This window comes from Hippopotamus amphibius, chromosome 12 (genome assembly GCF_030028045.1).
Source record: "Hippopotamus amphibius kiboko isolate mHipAmp2 chromosome 12, mHipAmp2.hap2, whole genome shotgun sequence".
NCBI lineage: Eukaryota > Metazoa > Chordata > Mammalia > Artiodactyla > Hippopotamidae > Hippopotamus > Hippopotamus amphibius.
The window spans coordinates 22,174,791-22,195,850 of NC_080197.1; the positions used below are offsets into that span (position 1 = coordinate 22,174,791).

The 21,060-nt window shown below is 48.2% G+C and overlaps 1 protein-coding gene across 1 annotated transcript in view; it reads left to right on the top strand.

The window, feature by feature from the left end:
• Nucleotides 1–7,976: 7,976 nt before the first annotated feature.
• KIAA1755 (KIAA1755 ortholog) overlaps nt 7,977–21,060 on the top strand; it is a 32,744-nt gene continuing 19,660 nt past the window's right edge. Inside the window, exons 1-4 of the mRNA XM_057704047.1 lie at nt 7,977–8,030; nt 9,153–9,350; nt 12,987–14,337; nt 14,822–15,019. Coding sequence (XP_057560030.1) covers nt 7,977–8,030; nt 9,153–9,350; nt 12,987–14,337; nt 14,822–15,019 — 1,801 coding nt within the window. The remainder of the gene's footprint in view (nt 8,031–9,152; nt 9,351–12,986; nt 14,338–14,821; nt 15,020–21,060) is intronic.

The window sequence follows — 21,060 nt, forward strand, 5'->3', positions numbered from 1 at the left end:
ATAGAAAGTAACTATAAAAATACATACCGTGAAGGCAAATATATGTTAGAAAATTCTGGCTGGATCACATTGGCTATGGGTGAGTCTAAGCCAAAGGATGATTTTCTTTTTCTTAGAAGGAGTAATAAGTAAGTGTCTCAGAGGTGTTCAAGATACACTGGCACTGAACTTTCTCTTTGGTGTCATCAAGAGGACTGGGAGAGAATTGGGGTAATTTCTTACTGTGATTTCACATCAAGTTCATGTTCTCCCCACAGCATCTTAGGGGCCCTGTGACCCCATGCCATGCTTTGAGAAAAAGTGGTTGAATCGAATACAGTTCATTCATTCAGTCCAGCATGGCCAAAGTACCTACCTCATGGTGGTCCCCCAAAGCGCCTACTGTGTGCCAGGCCCTGGGGTGTGGAAATGAGTCAGCCCTGGTCTCTGCTTTGGGGGCTTGCAGTCCCTGGGGAAGGCAGACTGAGAATTCTGTGCTGTGGGATGGGTAGTGGGAGTCCATTCCTTTGCCGGAAGCACATATATCATGAAAAAAATTAAAGATGCAGGTTGAGCAGGGCTCTGAACGGTGGGAAAGAGCTCATCCAGCCTGGGGAGAGATGCATGGGAGTTCAGGCAGTGCTTCCCAAAGTGGGGAGCCCACTCTGGGTCCTGGGAGGGGAGACTTGATGGCACTTACTAACTTTTTATTTTACAGCTTTTCATCTTCGTGAGTGTTAGCAAGTGATTTAAATAGCACAAACACATGATAATAAATACAAATCAATTTAAGTTGAAAACGAATTGACAAAAAGATGAATGTGAAGTAAATAATTAATATTAAGGAAACAATAAATTAGGTTAGGTGAACGGCGAGTAAAACTCATGAATGCGGCGCATGGGTCATTGAGAAGCCCTGAGCTAGAGCGTAGCGTGTATTGGACATAGGAAGGCTATGCTGGGGGTAGATTGCTGGGCCACTAATGCCAGGCTAAGTTGCTCAGGCAATGGGGAGCCACTCAAGACTGTTGAGCAGCGGAGGGTCACAGTTGGATCTGTGTGTTAGAAAGGCCATCGTGGTGGCCAAAGGGGAGCCTGGCCTGGTGGCAGGGAGCCTGAGGAAGAGACAGAAGTGCCGGTAGTTATGTGGGCAGGGTCATACCCCAGCTCTACCATTTACTTGGGCTCAGTTTCTTAATCTGTAAAGTGGGAATAAATATACCCATCCCATAGAGTTGTGGGGAAGATGAAATAAAAGAATGTATGAAAAGCTCTCAGCATGAGGCGTGCCGCAGAAGTCTTGCTCTGGTTACAATTGTTATAATCCTTATGTGGTTTGGGCAGGAGATGGTGAACCCCAGGGCAGAGGCTAAAGGGACAGGAGGGAAAGGGACAAACACAAAACTAAGGCCCAGAGAGGTGAACTGACTTGCACAAGGTCACACAGATGATACATAACAAAGCTGGACTTGAACGTGGGTCTTCTAACCCCCACTTGCTTCTCAGTTCACTGCATCTGGGTTGTTTTTCCAGTTTCTGAAAGGTTTTTTTAAGGAGCCAACTCTCACTCATACTTCCACCCACACAAAACTAAAAAGGATTTAAAGCAGGAGAAGCTTTAGTTGAATGGCAGCAATAACTTCCTGGCAGCCAGAGCAACAGAACGCTGGGTTTAGACTGGCCAACCTGGAGAAGTTCAAGAGGAGGGTCCCAGATAGTTGAGCCTGGTGGTCACATCCTAACACCCACTGGGCTGCATCTGGCTCACAGATGTGTTTGGTTTGGCTAACCTTTAAAATATTGGGAGGTTTTACTAAAATATCAGTAGACCTGGCAATGCTGGGAGAAGGCAACACTTGGCCAGAGCTGATGAGATGCGGCGAGCACCCCGGGCCCCACTGCTCCCTGCTGTTTCCTTGACACTGAGGCCAGCTGTCAGGGGCTACTCACCAAGAGCCTAGAGGGGCTATTTTCTCACACTCAGACCAATTCCCTCTTGCATGTCAACTCTCAGGCCCTTGTAGGCATTTGCACCTGTGGCTGCTGGTTTGGACCCTCCCTAGACCTGAGCAGGGAGATGGATGAGACAGATTTTGTAAACTTTCTCACCAACAGGCAAATATTTTAGCATGACTTAGTATCAACACCTAACTGAACCCATCTGGGAACCACATCCCAGCTCCAAACCCTCCTGAAGCTGATTGTACCTTGAATTCTAGAAAGGCCCCTCTTGGAAGGGCCCTTAGAGGCAGATAAGCCCAATGCCCCCATTTTACAGATGGGGAAAACTGAGGCCAAAATGAGTGAAGGGTGGAATCTCACCTTCCTGAGGCATTTTTGCCACGGAGGAGAGCAGGGGTTGAAGGTAGTAGCCCTAGGATGCTGCCTACCTCAGCTTTCCTCAGTCCTCTCTCTTCCCAAGCTAGGAGGTGTTGATACTAAGCAATGCTAAAATCTTTGCCTGTTGGAGTAAATGGATAAATCTGGACCTTTAAGAAGAGTTCAACCCACCTCTCAGAAGGCCCAACTAACAACATCTGGTGAGACCATTTAAAAAGGGAACCAGACTTACACACACACACACAGTCGCACTTTTATATCCCCACCCCCAATTATAAAAGCTCTGCAGGCTGGTAACAGAACGTTTGGAAAATCCAGCAACTATGAGGAAAATTAAAACTGTGACTTACAAGGCCCCTGCCCCTCACAGCCCTCAGGGATAACTGCAGTTAACACTTTATTTCATGGTCTCTTGGCTTACACACATTTTTACCCAGTGGAGATCACACAGCATAGGAATTTCTCTAAAAAAATTCCAATGGTCAGAAGAGTAGTTCCCGCTGGAGTGGGGGAGTAGTCTGGGAGGGGCTTCTCTCTGCGGTGGTGGAAATCTCTGTCTATCTGGGTAGTGGTTCCAAGGGTACGTACAGAGGTAAAGATGCATCAACCTATGCACTGTATACTTGTTTATTTTACTTGATAAAGGTAAGACTTAAGATTACAATAATAATAGAGGCTCATGGCAAAGACATTGATCAGAAATTTACAAACACCTGGACTCCCCGCTCCTTCCCCGCCCAGACAGGACGGCTGGGAACAGACACTCTTCTGTGTCCTTTGGCAGCATACAAGGTTCCTTGGGTCCGTCCAGAGGGTCTATGAGCACTGCAGAGGCGCCAGCCCCCTTGGTGGGCTCCATCTCTGGCCCTGGGTCGCAGGGGAGGGGACAGGAGGCTGCAAACTGATTCTAGCCCGTGACATCCTCGTCTTTCTCAGCTTCATGCCATCTCCTGCCTCAGCTCCTGTTGAGGAACAGTTAAAGGCCCGGCCAGGCTGCGCTCATGGGGAAGGAATGGAAACAAGTCGATTAAGTTTCAGGGAAATCATTTTGAGGGGCCCATGTCTGGCCAACGGTGTTTGGGTTCCTGTGGTCCCAGGCTGGGCTGCCCGTTTGATTTTGAGTGGAGAGTGGCCAGCTTTCCTCCCTGCAGCCGCCTGGGCCCGGTCACTGTGTTTCCCCCAATACTTGGACAGCTTATGAGCCCCTGGGGTTCAGGCCTGTAGCAGGGAATGCTCTGGCCAAGAGCTCGGAGTCTCGTTAACTTGGAACATTCTTCCTTTTTACTGGCTGCCCCTTATATGGTTACAGTGTGCGGCCAGCTGAGCCAGTGTACAAAAGCCAAGGCGTCCCAGGCTGCGAGCCTTGGTCTGTGAGAAGTAAACATCGTCTTTAGGCCCCATTCAAAACAATGCTGGACAGACAGCTGGGATGGCTGCCCCCAAGGCAGACACCCAGGAACGGGGCAGAGGGTAGACTTGACCCACCCAGACGTGGGTTGGATCCTGCCTCTGTCTTTTTCCCCTTCTCTGTGATCTTGGGCCAGATAAAGAGTCTTAGTTTCTTTACCTGCAAAATGGGATGTTCCTACTTTGCCCCTAGGACGGTTGTGTGGCCAAGCAAGAGAATGTGAGTAGAGGGTCTGGTGCACAGCAGGTGCCTGGAAACTGTTATTATTATGGGGATGACCCTTGTGGATTCGGGAAGGGGCCAGATGTCTTCACATAGAGGCTGAGCCTTGAGCTTTGTCCGACAGGATGAGTAAAAATAAATAACAATTAATAATAACAGCAGTAGCAGCAACTTTACTTTTCTTAAGACTCCCTACATCTGTTATCTCCTTCTGTCTCCAGAACTGAGCAAGGCAGGATGGGAACTAGAATCCCCATTTACAGATGGGGAAACTGAGGCACATGATTGTTTCCCAGAGGTTGGAATGCAGACCACAGTTGAGACACAGGTGGTCACAGACCAAAACTAAATAACACGGAATCGTATGGTAAGAGTCAGTCTCTTTCAAACTCTCCTCCAATCTTCTGAGGACCCAGGAGAAAGTCTCCCTTTGGTGGAAAGATGTCTTTAACACCTTTCTAGGGTGTGCCAATCTCCTTTTGGAAGAAAGAGAGATGTCCTGACTTTCAGGAGGTCACCAGATGTCCCTAGAATTTAATGGCAGTATTTCTTTTCATTTTCTTTTCAATATTTTTAATTAATTAATTAATTTATTTATTTATTATTTTATTGTCTGTGGTGGGTCTTTTTTTGCTGTGCGCGGGCTTTCTTTTTAGTTGCGGTGAGTGGGGGCTACTCTTCGTTGCGGTGTGCGGGCTCCTCATTGCCGTGGCTTCTCTTGTTGCGGAGCACGGGCTCTAGGCGCATGGGCTTCAGTAGTTGCAGCACGTGGGCTCAATAGTTGTGGCTCACGGGCTCTAAAGCACAGGCTCAATAGTTGTGACACACGGGCTTAGTTGCTCCATGGCATGTGGGATCTTCCTGGAGCAGGGATCAAACCCGTGTCCCCTGCATTGGCAGGTGGATTCTCAACCACTAGCGCCACCTAGGAAGCCCTCAATATTTTTTTAATTGAAGTGTAGTTGATTTACAATGTTGTGTTGATTTACGTTATGTTAATTTCTGCTGTACAGCAGAGTGATTCAGTTATACATATGTCCACTTTTTTAATATTCTTTTTCTTTATGGTTTATGACAGGATGTTGAATATAGTTCTCTGTGCTACACAGTAGGACCTTGTTGTTTATCCATTACTTTTTCTTTTTAAAATAGTTTATTTTTATAGAAATTGCACCTATTTTATTGGATAGAATAGAAATTGAACCTGTTTTATTATATAAAATAGATTTTATATAATAAATGTGTAATTATTTTATAGTTCTATATTAAATTATTTATATAAATATATACTTACATAAGATATATAATAGCTATTATAATAATACATATAAATACACTTATGAATAAAAATAAAAATATATATTTAAAGAAATTTTAAAAATATAAATATATATTTAAATAAATAATATAAAAACCACCCAATGCATCACTGGTTTATTTTTGGAGTTACATTCTGTTGAGGCCAATTGATACTGATTTTTCTATTTAAACTGTGATATCGATATAATAATAACTATAATCTGACTATAAAAATGGCAGTGATGGCTGTTTAAAGAGCACCTACTAAGTGCTCGTCCTGTGCAGCGAATCTATGTATATTCTCTCACTCATTTAAGGCAGGAACAATGACAGTCTCCAGGGTTTTTTGTTTTGTTTTGTTTATTTATTTGGCCATGCTGGGTCTTAGTTGCAGCATGCAGGATCTTCATTGCCATGTGCAGGATCTTTAGTTTCAATGTGCGGGATCTCTAGTTGCAGCATGAAGGGTCTTTCAGTTGCAGCATGAGAGCTCTTAGTTGTGGCATGCGGGATCTAGTTCCCTGACCAGGGATCGAACCTGGGCCCCCTGCATTGGGAGCGCAAAGTCTTAACAACTGGACCACCAGGGAGGTCCTAGTCTCCAGGTTTAAAGTTGAGGAAATTAAGACAGAGAGAGTGAAGTAACTTGCCGGGGCACATGACCAGTAAGTGGCAGAACCAGAATTTGAACTTGGACAGTCTGACCACATTCTCATAACCAGTATGGTGACATAGAGTCTCCATTTAAAATGCAATTATGTACATTTTAAAAAGTGAGTGGATCTGAGGAAAAACAGTAAGTGATAATAGTACAAAAGATATTCGGATATGCTAACATTCGTGAAGGTGACAGTGAATGATTAGGTTTCAAATCAAAACACAGCTAGCCCAGCTCCATGTGCACACGAGGAGAGAGGCCCAGAGAGGGAAAGTGCTCACTCAAGGCAGCACAGTAAAGTAGAACCTAAGAGAAAGGAGGGATGTGGCAGGGGAGGGGTATTGGCCTAACTGACTTAGTGTGTCTGTGTATTCACCCGTGTCAAATGGGGTCCCCCCACTGCCTGTTCCTACCGCTGTCCTCAGTATTACATGGTCGGAGAGGGGAGGTGGTATTGGAAATTGCTGGGGTTTGGCCTTGCTCGGAGGGAGGGGGCCATTGGAAGAGGTCACCAGGCCAGATGAGCCTTTCCCTCTTCTGCCAAATTGAACCCCCACCCACACTTCATTGTGAAAATAGCCCCTCCTGAGCTTGCACATTTGTGTGTGTGTGTGTGTGTGTGTCCCCTCTGAGCTTACTGATGACAGTGCCAGGACTCTCTTTCCTTCAGAATGGGGGCTGAAGACATTCATTCATTCCCTGCTTCATACATTCATTCTACAGATAGCAGTGGAGGGCCTACCTTGTGCTCAGCTCCGTGTGGGTGCTGGGGCCACACATTTGTCTAGCTGCCCTGGATGAATGTCCCCTATTTTGCAGCCTCCTGGCATTGGGATCTTTCTGGAATGGAGACATGCTCTCTTCCTCCTCCTCCAAGTCTCTATTTTATTTCCCTGTCTCCAGGGGCCTCATTTATAAAAGTGATTTTTCTGTCTTAAATAAGCTCCCTTTATGTTGGGTTCTTGTTTATTCTCATCTTCCTTTACATCCTTCAGCAATGGACTCAGAGCTTGTAGCCAGTCTGGGGCAACCAGAATGGCTTTCATCAGGCTTCTTAAGAGTGGAAAATCACCACCCATGGATCCTGTTACCATACCTGATTGGGAACCTCTGGCCTTTCCCCACTTGCCTGTTATACGGGTGGAAAAGGTGTGATTCAGAGAGGGACACTGTATTCATCCTTCCATGTTTACTGAGCACCTACATTGTGCCAGGCACTAAAAACCCTAGAGGGACAGGAGCCGCGCCGCTCTATTAGTTAGTTCCCATTGCTAGTTTAGTTAGCATTGTTAGTTTCCATTGCTGCTAAAATAAATGACCACAAATGTAGTAACTCACAGCAACATAAATGTGTTATCTTGCGGCTCTTATAGATCAGCCATCCAATGTGGGCCTCGCTGGGCTCAAATCAAGGTGTTGATGGGCTGCATTCTTTTCTGGAGACTCTCAGCGAGAATCTGTTGGTCTTTCCCAGCTTCTAGGAGCCGCCCACATTCTTTGGCTCTGCCTCTGTTTTCTAAGCCAGCAGCATCGCCTCTCTCTGTTGCTGCTTCCACAGTCACCTTTCCTTCTGACTCTCGCCCCTTCTACGTTGTCTTCCACTTTTGAGGACCCTTGTGATCGGATTGGGCTCACTTGGATAATCCAGAATAATATCCCTACTTTTTTTTTCCCACTGAATTGCATTCTTTGTTGATGCTTTTATTTTTTTAAGGAACTTTTATTAAGATATAATTGACATATCCCTACTTTAAGGCCAGCTGATTAGCAACTCTTATTCCATCTGCAACCTTAGTTCCTCTTTGCCACGGAAGGGGACATAGTCACAGATTCCAGGGATTAGGATGTGGGCATTTTGGGGGAGGGACATTCTTCTGGTTACCACTCCTGTCCTTAGGGAGCCCGGGGTCCACTGAGGGAGACAAAAATCAGTGTGGGATTCACCATGGAAGCCCAGAAAAGGGGCACCCGACCCAGCTGGGGTGGGAGTGGGAGGTCAGAGAAGGTCTCCTGGAAGAGACGAGGGCTGACCTAGATCTTGCAGAACGAGAAGGAGTTAGCCAGGTAGGAATGGAAGCGGAAGCCATCCCCGGAAGAAGGAACAGCATGTGCGAAGGCCTGGAGGTGAGGGAGAGAATGCGCGTGTCCTTGTGGCAGAAGCCCGGGGAAAGCAGTGAGGCTGGAGGCAAGGCTGGATGCTTTCTAAAGGCAGTGGTGAAGCTTTGAGTGGGTTTTGAGCAGGAGCCTGGCAAGGCCAGGTTTGCCTTTGAGAAAGATCACCCTGGGGTCCTGGTGGTGAAATGCTGGTGGGGAGGGAGACTAGAGATGGGAAACCAATGAGAAGATGGTTCAGTGGAATTGGTGATGGGAGCCTGGATCAGGGTGGGCAGGGGAACAGAGCAGAGGGAGTGGATTGGTGAGCTGTTGGAGGTGAGAAGACTGAATAGGATGTAGCTGAGGGTTGCATGTGGGCAGGGGAGGCAGGAGGAGGGGATAGGATGAAGAGCAGATTTCTGATTTAGGAATCTGACTGGATGCGGTGGGGTGGGCAATCACTAAGGTAGGGATGTGGGGAGAGGAGTAGGCTTAGGAGGGTATTGAGTTAGATTTATGTGTTGACAGTCTGTGCCCCATTAACATGTAGAGGAGGCATCCTAGATAGAGGAATATGGAGCTCATATCAATTATATCAACTTGTATCAGTTAGTTATTGCTGTATAACAAACCACCCCAACTGAATGGTATAAAACAGCAGTCAGTTATTATCGCTCAGAGTTGGCATGTGGACTGGGGCTTGTCTCACTTAGGCTGGGCTTTGTTGGTGGCTCAGCTTCAAACTGCGGGTCTGCAGGTCAGCCAGGTGCTGAGATTTGGGGATGCTGACCTCCCCTTTCCCTCTGGCCCTGACCTGGATACCTTCCCCCTTTCCTCTACTCCACCATGGATCAGCAGATGACATTTGAGCAAAGATCTGCAGGAGGTGAGGAAATGAGGCTGTCTCAAGGATAGAAGTGTTCTAGGTAGAGGGAACAGCCAGTGCAAAGGCCCTGAGGTGGGATTGTGCCTGGAATGTTTGAAGAAGGCCAGTGTGGCTGGAGGAGGTGTGCGAGTAGGAGGGGGTAGCAGAGAAGGTCAGAGTTAGCAGGGGCCTTAGTCATGTGGGACCAGGCAGGTCATGGGATGTGGCCACTACCCTTATTTTTATTGCTACTATCACTTTTCCTCCTCTCCTCCTGTCCCCTACAGGACCCCCCATCCCTGGACACAGCCATCCAGCATGCCCTGGCAGGCCTCTATCCCCCTTTTGAGGCCACGGCACCCACCGTCCTGGGTCAGGTGTTCCGTCTCCTGGATTCTGATTTCAGGGGCGATGGACTGAGCTTCCTCCTGGATTTCCTGATCCCTGCCAAGCGCCTGTGTGAACAAGTGCGTGAAGCAGCCTGTGTAAGTTGGAAGGGACGTGGGACCAGGGGACAAGCTCTCCCAGAAGGCTAGGGGCTAGAGGTGAGCAGAGAAGAAATGGGCTGGTATGTGATTGTTGAAGAGCAGGAACTGAGGACCTGGGATGGTTTTCAGGTATCATTGTTTGCTCCAAAAAAGACTTCAGCCCCACAAATAAATAGGAAGGTCACTGGGCCCTTTACCCTCTGACATGTAGGAGTCAGTCATGTTTGCACTTTGACTAACAGGTAGGAAGGCCATCCTTGTGGGTTCTCTGGCCCCTAGGAACTGGCACTGTGGGCATCGTCTGGCTGTCTTAGCTGAAGTGGGGCAGCTTCAGTGGAAATAGTAGAGAATGTCCCAGACCTTCCCTGGAGCCCTTGTGGCACCAGGACTTTCGCTTTCTTCCCTGGAGACTCCTTCAAACCCCGATCTCAGGGAGGCCTCTCCTGAGGCAAAGTGGAAAGAAAAGTGTTTTACTCAGGACTCACTGGCTGCAAATGACAGATACTTACTCAGATCAGGACAGGGTGATCTGGACCCAGGCCCGGGTTGATCCACTGATCAAACCCCTTGAGGACTCTTTCTGTCTCTTGTCTCTGCTTCTACTGCTTGCCAGAATCATTCTTACAGGCTAGGTGTTTCCTCAAGGCTGGAGCCCAGGCAGCATTCGGGTCAAAATCCTACCCTGGAGAGGAACGTGAACTCCTTCCCATCGGTTGCAGATAGAAAATCACAAGGAAGGCTCTTGATTGGCCAGGCTTGGGTCTTGTGTCAATGTTTGGAACTATCACTGTGGCAAGAGGAATGGGGGACCAGGATTGGCCAGGCTTGGGTCTGTGTCCATTCCTAAACCAATCACTGCGGCTAGAGGAATGGGGGACCAGGACTGGCTGGACTTGAGTCATCTGCCCACCTCTGTGCTCAGAGGGTGGAGACTGTTTTAAGAAAAGGGTGGGGAGAGGCCTTTGGAGACCAAAGCCTCAGATGCCCACTGCTGGAACTTCCCTGCACCCTTCACAGAGTTGCTGACTCTGGCCTGCCCTTCTGTGACTCAGTGCCCACCCCTACTGGTCCAGCCTGAAGAATCACTAAGAGCATCTTTGGTCCTCCTAGCCTTTCCCGAGCTGCTCATGCCTGTCAGGGAACTGGCACTTCGGGAGCACAAATAAGCAGAGCCTTATTTCAGGGATAGAAAGAAATTGAATGTAGCAGCTGAAAGTTCAGGCTTAAGAGCCAGAATTAGAGATGGATGGAACTAGAAGGAAATAGATCAATCTTTTAAGGTGCTTAGCACAGTGCCTGGCGCAAAGAAATAGCTCCATACGTGTTCGCTGTTCTTGTAGGAGAAGGAAGGGTCTCGTTGAAACATTGCAGCCAATTTCCACATATCCACGTTGACATTATTTAAGCCGTATCCTCCCCATCCTTATTTCTTCTCCCTGACAACTGCCTGCTTCCTTTATTTGGCCATTAAAATTGCATTTGCACTGTCCCTTTCCCCATTTCTTCCAGGGACAAGGGTCACAACATTTCGATTTCTTTATTTTCAGTTATAGGCAACTTTACTTGTAATTATAGGTGACTTCGTGTCACCTCAGAGCAGAGGGTAGTAGCTTGGGATTAATGTATGCCCTCAGGGGTCAGGTGCCCCAGGTTCAAATCCAACCTCCGTCACCATGAAGTTGGGGGATCTATGTCACCTCTCTGAGCTTCAATTTCGTCATGTGGGACGCGAGAATGTTAATAACACAGGATGTATGTACCTCGCTGAGATGATGCACACAGCTTAGCACAGAGCTTGGCATAAAGTAATTGCTCAGTAACTGCTGGCTGTTATTTTCCCACTGTCTCCTTTCTCCCTCCGAAATAAGAACATGCCAGCCTCAAAGTCTGCTTTTATAACCACCAGCATCCAGAAAGACAGCCACCATCAATGAAGTCTAGAGAGACTGGGGACAGATGCAGCCAACCTCAAATGTGAAAGTCTAGGCACAAGTCCTGCTTTTGCTGCTTTTCAGCTGTGTGGCTATGAGGCAATTCTTCAGCCTCAGTTTCCTCATCTGTAAAGTGAGAATAATAATTCCTGGACTTCCTGCACCACTGAGTTACTGTGAATCAAATAAGATGATCATTAACAGTCATTTTTATGGTGCTTTGCTATTTGCAAAATACTGCTGGGCTGTTTCATCTCATTCACTGAGAAGGTGAGGGAAAGGATGTTGTAAACAGCAGAGGGCTATGTGACAAGGGTGGAATAACACAGACTCGTGGGGTTTATGGATATGAAGCTTCTTAGAGACAGCCGGATCTGCAGTGTAACTGACACGAACAGATTTATCAATGCGGCACGTACAAGTATGGTCAGATCACATTATCTCCCGAGTTAATAATTCCAGGAAACACCTGCTTAGTTAACAGGAAGTTTAGAGTCACTCTCTGGAGGTCTCCTATATACATATCCAAATTATATGAGATTATCCGGGATTTATTCAATATGCAGGAATCAGATCAGACTCTTTCCAAAAGTCAGGTAGAGAAAGACCTGTTGTCAGTTTGGTGGAGCTGTTGTTTCTGTTGTTGCCACATGGTGTCACTGTTGAACACTGGGCCCGCACAGCCCTGACAGCCGCTCGGAGAGGACGGCCGAGGGATGACTTACGGTGTCCAACTGTATAGAAAATTGCTGGCACCTTCTGTTTAAAAAAATGTTTTTAATAGTTTTTAGCCCCAATAGCCATGCTAATGGGAAATAAATAAATAATAAACAAAAGGATAAATATTCTGGGTCTGACAAACAGACCCGGAAGAGTGGAATGATTTTTCAGGGCCATCCAGCAAGTTCGTGGCAGGGTCAAATTTCCTAACTTCTCACTTAGTGGTGTTTCTACTTAATTCTGTAATCTCTCTATTTACAAATTAGAGAATGGAATAATGGCAGTAAGTAACCTTTTTTAAAAATTGAAAATCCTACAACTTTTCTAAAGGTAAATATTGTCAAAGGGAGAGGGAATTAATGTTTATTCAACATCTACTTATTATATGTTATGTATTGCATTGGCTTTTTAAAAAACATATGTTTTTATAATCTCATTCCTCATACCACCCAATAATACCACTATGTATCATTATTCCTATTTACAAATAGGGAAATTGAGGCTCAAAGAAGTTAAGTCATTTTCACAAATTAGCAATTCAGATCTTGGAAGCCACGTCTCCCTGGTCCTAAAGTGGAGGGTTCAACTAGAGCTGGGCTGAGAGAAGTTTTGATAGATGGAGAGGAGAAGGGAGCCAGCTGGACAATCTTTGTGGGAAAGGCACTTGCTAACTGGTGCCTGGCACTCAGAGCTTTTCTCCCTTGGCCCAGTAAGCTAGCAAGTATTTTCAAGGTCAGGGCCAGGACTAGGGTGAGCAAGAGGCATAGAAAGCACAACACTTAAGAAGGCCTCCCTCTCAGGGCTGTGTGACTTGAAGGATGCTGAGAGTGGGGCCTCCTTGGATGCTGTGTCCTAGGCAACTTTCTTGCCTCCCCTGAGTCCCCGACGTGTTCAAGGTTCCTTCTGGGAGAGGGAAGGAAGCAAACCCACAGGCGGGACTTTCAGGCCCAGGTTCTCTGATGCCATCCCCTTCTCTTTGCAGGCGCCCTACTCACACCACCTCTTCCTGCACGAGGGCTGGCCGCTGTGCCTGCGGGATGAGGTTGTGGTCCACCTGGCACCCCTCAATCCCCTCTTATTGCGCCCAGGTGACTTCTACCTCCAAGTTGAGCCCCGGGAGGAGCAGTCTGTCTGCATCACGATCAAGTGCCTCTCTGTGGACCTCCGCACAGTGAACACGAAGCCTGTTCTTCAGTCATCCTACCCTATACTTTTCACCCAAGCATGGCTGGAGGCCATCAACAGTGACTTTGAGGGCAGTCGCCTACACAACTGCCTGGTAGCTTCAGAAGATGGGATTATCCCTATGCCCTGGACCAAGATAACAAGCCCAGAGTTTGTGGATGACAGACCCCAAGCAGTAAATGTCCTTTCCCCAGCCTGGGGGTCCCTTCAATTAGAGGCACTGGATTTGAGCAGCCCTCGAGAGCTGCACCAGGCCAGGTCCCCAGGCAGCCAGGTGCTGCTTGCCCGGAGTTTGGCTAAGGACAGGGGCAGGACACATGGGAACAAGTACCCAGGACTCATCAAGGTGGGGCAAGCTGGGCCTGGGGAGATGGCCTTCAGGATGGACAATGTGGCCAGCCGGGACTTGGAGGGAGATTATGTAGCTCTCCTGGACTTTTCCCAAGAGAGCAGAGGAGGGTGTCCCAGTACGCAGGTGGAGACATCCAGTGGGTGTCCTTTCGGGGCACTGGAGGAGCTAGCTGGAACTAAGGAAATCCCTTTCTCTCAAAGGGTGCTGCCTCTCTCAGCGGCCAATGGGGGGCCTTCCTTGGATAAATGGACTTGTGAGAAGCCAGCAAGCTCAGGGGAGAAACGCTGCATTTGGGGCTTGAGGAGAAAGGTTAATCATAAAGTCCCCACCCAAGACTCAGAACACCAGCCCCAAGAGCCCTACCTCAGCCTTCTTATAAACCCACTGCGTTGTGCCGTTGGCCTCGGGACAGGTGTCGCAGAAGAGCCAGCTGCCTCCCAGACACAGGGACCTCTGGGAAACTCAGAGACTATAGTCCAGCTCAATCCGGAACCAAAACAAGCATCCTCTCCCAGGCTGCGCCCAGCTTCTCCTCCTGCTGCTCCAGCCCCTGAAAGCGACATGGAAGAGGGGACCCAACAGGGAAATGGGAGCCTTCCCAAGCCTGTGACCAGCCCCGGTCAAAACAGCTCCTCTTCTGGGTGCCCCACTCCTGGGCTCAAATTTTCATTCTTAAAGGGGCAGGGGCAAGTCCCTGTGACCCCGGAGGAAGCCTCGCTCCAGCATGACGGGCCCTGGAAAGTCTTGTGTTCTCTCTACTCTCCCAAACCCAACCAAGACAAGTGCTTGGGGAAAGGTAAAATGCCCAGTCGCTCAGCTGGACAGGGAAACTGTTCTCTGGATGTGATCAGGTGACAAGGTCGCACAGGCTATCAGGGACAGAGACCCAGCTGGGCTGGCTCCATCTCAGGGATTTAGAGCATGGGTGACATGTCAAGAGGCTTGAGGTCTCATGGGCCTAGAATTGAGCAAGGTTCTGTGATCGTGGTGAGACAGCCACACCCTAGCTTGGCCACACACTGGCTGGTTGACCTTGATCAAGGACGTAACCTGTCTAAGTCCAGGTCTCCCTCTCTGTGCAATGGGGATCTCATTTGCCTCCTTGAGTTGTTTTGAGGATCAAAGACACAGCAGAAGTAAGGAGCTTAGCACAGTGCCTGCCACACAGAAGGAGATCAATATTGTAAGCTATTATTATTAGTCAGAATGTGAAAGAGAAAACATTTTCCCTGGGAAAATCCATCTTCTGCTTAACACTCTTTGTTGTTGCTTTTGCCCAGCTGGAACAACTCAGACTAAAACATCTGGCCCAGACGCTGACTCAGACCCACTGACCGAGGAGAACACTGGCTTCCCAGAAGCTTCTGCAGGCCCTCCAGAAAAAGGCCCCACTCTGAATGAGGAACCCCCAGGGCCTGAGCCCAGGATTGGGGCTCTGAGCGTGGAGATCTTCCATTCCAGGATAGCATGCCTGCCAGGTCCTCAGGGATTGTAGGGGCAAGTGGAGGTGGAGGGGAGGGAGCTGTGGGGGTGGGGAAGGGGATGGGCTCCCTGAGTTCCTCAGATGCTGGTGGGTATAGGGGAGGCAGGGAAAGTCCTAGAGCCCTGTGTTCTGGACCAAGCCTCCCTGGGACACATCTTTCCAGTGAAGGAGGTTAAAGCAATTTCTAGGTATCCATCCATCCATCCATCCATCTTACTTTCAGTGAGGCCATCAAGGTGGATGTCTTAGGTCAGGTTCCCTAGTAGCAGAGCCTAAGACAGGGATCCTTGGGAAAGTGATTTATTTTACTGAAGGTAAAGGGGAGTGAGGGAAGCAGGGCAGGGCAGGGGAGGATCTAAGCCAGGATGTGGCCTGATCTGCGGTGTGTGTGGGGGAGGGGGGGCGGTGCCTGGAGCATGAATTACATCACAGGGTTGGTTCCATCTTAAGGTTCAGGGGCTGACCTTTTGTACACCCGGATCTGTCAGTCATCAACTGCAGGCTGATCCTGGGATAAGGATGTAGGTGAGCCTGTGATCCAGTTCAGTCAAGGGCAGTTCTTCAGACAAGGGGACATCTCTGAGATGATTTACAGCCAGTAATTACAGCCTCTGGGGGATGGGTGCTCTGACCTGATAAGGGGGTCTGGTTGGGCCGTTAACGTCATGCAATACTGAGAGTGTTATCATTCCTATTTAATATTTATTCATCTTTGCAATACATGTGTTTTGAGCACCTGCTGTGTGCCAGGCCCTGGGCTTAGCACTGAGGATTCAGTGGGGAACCAAGCCTGCTCTTGGGAAGCCTATATTTTAGTGGTGGAGAAAATTCAACAGGTTATTACAACAGGTTATTACAATCCAGTATTTAAAAAAAAAAACTGTGACCATAGGGCAGTAGAGGGGGGCTGTGGGTGGACAGATGAGGCCCCTGGCTCAGGCTTGGGGTAGGGGAGAGGTCAGGGAAGACTTCCTGGAGGAAGAAATGTGACGCTCAGTCCTATAGTATGAGTAGGTGTTATCCATGTGAAGTGGAGGGAATGGTGTTCCAGGCAGAGGGCACAGCATGTGCAAAGTTCTGGCAGCGAGAGAAACCACCGTGCTTTCTGGGAACTGACTGTCTTACAATTCTGTTTTACTTCATAGACTTCTAAATCTCTGCAGGACACATCCGTGGGGACATTGCTCTGTCATTCTGAAGCTCCTGGGGTGCATGGTCTGTCATCTTCGTGGTCATCTTTGTTGAAGCTCTTTGTTGAAGCTCATGCCTTTTGCTCCCATATTAACTGCACACAGAGTCTCACGATCCCTTTAGGGCTATCATGTTACAAGAGCTCAGATTTTATACATCAAAGTCCCTGTTCTTGGAGGCAGGAGACCTTCATTCTAGTTCCAGCTCTATCCCTAGCTCCCTGTGTGACCTTGGAAGAGTCACTTGCCCTCTCTGAGCCTCAGTCTCCTCCTTGTGTGAGAGGAGAAGGAGAGAAAGCAGATTGGACTTGACTCGCTGTCACTCTTTCCACAGTTACTCTTGTAATTTGTTGGACTTGTAACATACTGATGGGTTCTACGTGCCTGAATAGTGCCTGGCACGTAGATGGTGCTGAAAAAATATTGGAGTGAATGAACATTTTCCACGTGGACGTTCTTTCCATTTCCTTCCTTGACCTCCTCTTCATCAGTGATCTTGTCCTCATTACCCCAGCCCTCCTCCCGTGGCCATCCCCCGTAACTCACTGCTCCCTCCCTCTTCACAATGTCTCTCTTCCTAGCTCACACATCACCTCAATTTTAATAACCCTTCGGTCCCCCAGAACCCTCTACCCATTGATCCATTCACCTTTTCATTGTCCCTCCCCACCTTCCATCATGTCCCCACTTCCTCCTTCCCAGCTTCCATTCCATGGCTCATCAATGGGATCACTTCCTTTTAAACACTCTCATCTTCCTTGCCTTTCCCTTCTGCCGTCATACTTTCCTGGAGAAATCCCAACCTCAGTCAAATCCAACTTTCTGCCTACTTTCCCCCCTTGCACCCTTACAGCTGAACAAAGCCAGAAAATCCACGTAATGATACTGACTGGTTGCCCACGTTTGATTCCTGACCACTGACCTCCAGTGGGTACCAGTGGTGCCCATGGATCCTGTTACACTTTCAGAGTCCTGAAAGGTGCTTCCACTGTCCTTCCTGAATGATGATTTCACACCTGCTCACTCCTCTGACCTTCACCACCATTTCCCTCAGCCTTACTGTCAGCTGATGACCTTCCTTCTTGTTTCACTGAGCAAATAGAAGCAGTTGAAAGGAAAGTCCACAAACTCCTGCCACCGCATTTAGCTACCTACCTGCATCAGGACCCACCCCCTGAGTGTTCTATTACAGATGACCCATCCATTACAGGGAGCGACCCCCCCACTGGCACACTGTTGCTTCTCGCCTACTCAAAGATATCCTTCTGGTGAGATTCTCCTCTCTTCCCTACATAATCGCCTTTCCTTCTCTCTGTTGGACCATTCCCACCAGCATAAGAACATGCTGTTATATTGGAATGACCCATTCTAGATGCCCACACCCCTATTCTCATCTTTCTTTTACATCAAAACCCCACTTAGGAATTGTCTGTGCTCCATGTCTCAGTACCTCCTCTCCTCTTATTCTCTCTTCAGCTCACTCTAATCAGAGTATCTCCTTCATCTTGACAGTGGAGCAGGTCTTGTCAAGGTCACCAATGACCTCCATGTTTTTAGATGCAATAGTCAATTCTCAGTCCTCATCGTCCTGACCCATCAGCCGCATTTGACACAGATGATTGCTCCCTCCTTACTGAAATGCCTTCTCAACATATCTTTCAGTCGTTACTCTCATTCAACCCTACTCTCAGTAGGGTTTCCTCCTACTTCACTGACCACACCTTCTCAGCATCCTTTGCTACCTCCTCCTCATCTCTCAACCTGTAAACCTTGGAGGTTCCCCAAAGCTCTGTCCTTGGACCCCTTCTCCTCTCCCCCTACACTCACCTCCTTAGTGATCTCATCCTGTCCCACTGGTGGATACTTGTTCTAAATTTTTTTAAAATTTTATTTATTTATTTATTTATTTATTTTTATTTATTGGCTGTGTTGGGTCTTCATTGCTGCACTGCAGGCTTTCTGTAGTTGTGGAGAGTGGGAGCAACTCTTCATTGCAGTGTGCAGGCTTCTTATTGTGGTGGCTTTTTTGTTGTGGAGCATGGGCTCTAGGTGTGCGGGCTTCAGTAGTTGTGGCACATGGGCTCAGTAGTTGTGGTTCATGGGCTCTAGAGCGCAGGCTCAGTAGTTGTGGCACAAGGGCTTAGTTGCTCCGTGGCATGTGGGATCTTCCCGGACCAGGGCTTGAACCCGTGTCCCCTTCACTGGGAGGCAGATTCTTAACCACTGCACCACTAGGGAAGCCCAGTATTTATTTTAAAATGTTGTCTCTACACTGACAACCCCCACACTGACTTTTCCAGCCTGGACTCTGCCCGTGAACTCCATACTCATCCATCCATCCGTGTGCTTGATGTTTCTGCTTGGATGTCTAACAGGCATCTCTAACTTAACATTGCCAAAGATAGACTCCTGATTTCACACCCCCTCCACCCTTCCCAACCTTCTAATCTTTCCTTGTGACAGTAAAAGGTGGCAGCTCCCTCCTGGATGACTTTCTCTTATACCCTGCATCTGATTCGTTAGCAAGTCCTGTCAACTCTTCCATCAAATTATATGTAGAATCTGATGACTTCACACCACCCAGGTGCAAAGCAGCATAGTCACTTGCCTATTACAGTAGTCTCCTTTCTGGTCTTTCTGCTTCCATTGGAGTTTCCTTGTAGCTGAAATAGTCCCCAAAGTCTGCTCCAAAGTCAAGATCTGCTCCAGGCCAGCCCATGTGAAGCAGGCATCCCAGGCTCTCCATCAGGATTTTTTCCTCACCTCTTTGCCTCCGTTCTTCTCCTCAGGTCCCTTCAGCTCCAAACTTTCCACAAAAGTCTGTTCTCAGGAAAGAGACTAATCAACACTAAGGTGTGAATGACTGCTCCCATGCTCAAAGTGGGTGTTATGTTTTAATAGGCCCTGTATTCATTTCCAGTGGTAGTCATAGCAAATTAACAGAAACTCAGTGACTTTAAAAAAATGTAAATTTATTATCTTACAGTTCTATAGGTTAGAAATTGGACACAGGTCTCACTGGGCTAAGATCAAGGTGTCAGTGGGCTGTGTTCCTTTCTGGACACTCTAGGGGAGAAGCCCTACTTTGTCTTTTTCAGCTTTTAGAAGCTGCCTACCATTGGCTTGTGGTGCCTTCCTTCATCTTCAAAGTCAGCAACATCACATCCCTCTGACCCTTCATCTGTCTTGATATCTTTGTCTGACTGGCCCAGGAAAGGGTCTTTGCTTATAAGGATCATGTGATTAGACTGGGCCCACTTGGATAATCCAGGCTAATTTCCCCATCGCAAGGTCCTGTCTTAGTGACATCTGAAAAGTCTCTTTGTCCACTAAGATAGCACATTCACAGGCTCTGGGGTTACAGGATGGACATCTTTGGAGGCACGACTCTGCCAACCACAGGCACAGAGCCTCTGGAGTGGGCTCCTCAGAGTTTTCATGAAAAGCCCCTGATGCAGAAGCGAGGGAACAGGGTCTCAGGGGTTGAGACCTCATCCTGAGCTCTCAGTGGCTCTGTACCTATCTTTAAAATCGTTTCTGTCTTCAAAATTTCTATACATTTTGTATTCTTCTTAAGGATACATTCATACTTGTTTCAATGTGGAAAAAAAATGCTTTAAATTGCTTGCCAGTTAAATTACTTCCCATTTCCCCCCAAAACGTGGAGTGAATGCTTCAGGAAGGCACAACAAGTTTTTCAGTGGCTTTGGGTAACCGCCACCCACCCACCACCTCCCAACCTGCTGTCCCCATTGCCTCCTGAGACTCATAACCCAGTGTGAACAGTGCAGCTTCCAGCCAGGCCGGAGACGCTCGTGATGGTATTCCTGACACCGGCTGTCAGAAGAGGGCAGCATCTTGGGCAAAGGGGCCTCCCAGGTGAAAGCAGATCGGGTGGGCAGCTGCCCATCACTTCAATGCACTCCGCCCGCATCTGTGTGCTCAGCTGGCCTCGGCTGTGAGCAGAGCCCTGTTCCAGACAGAGCTTGGTGGGGGACCAGATACATGAATTGGTCACTGTATCCCAGTATGGAATGTTCTGAGTGCTTGAACCCTTTGCTGCTCAAAGGGTGGTCTGGGGACCGGCTACATCAGCATCATGTGGAGCTAGGGAGAGATGAAGAATCTCAGGCTTGCTGGATCACAGTCTGCATTCCAGCAAGATCCCCAGCACACTGCAGTTTGAGAGGTACCACTCTGACCATTTATTCATCGATCAGTCCATTTCTGACATTGATTATTGGCTCCTGTCGTATGCTGAGCACTGGGATACGAGTTCGATCCAGTGAACACCCTTAAGGAGCCCTCCGTCTTATAGGATCTGAAAGAGGCCTAGGTTTACTGTAGGAACCTGGGTGGGAGAAAGGCCTCTATAGAGGGCAGGGAGGATGTCTTCCTGGAGGAAGTAGCATCTCAGCTGAACTTTGACAGATGAGGAAGGTTTCACCGGATGGAGAGGGGAAAGTGAAGGGAACCTCCGGCAGAAGGAACAGTGTGAACGAAGGTGGGGATGCGGGAAAGGGTCAGGTTGGTTTACGCAATGACAGATGACCCATTCCGCCGGGCTGCTGGTGACAAGGGGAGGTATAGCGGATTAGTCTGCTAGAGCTGTCCAACGAATTGTCATAGACCGGGGGCTTAAACAACAGAACTTTATTTTCTCACAGTTCTGGAGGCTAGAAGTGCAAGATCAAGGTGTTGGCAGGGTTGGTTTTTTCTGGGCCTGTCTCCTTGGCTTGTAGATGGCCATCTTCTCCCTGTGTCCTCACATCATCTTCCCCATGTGTGTGTGTCCAAATTTCCTCTTCATATAAGGACACCAGTCATAGTGGATTAGGGCCCACCC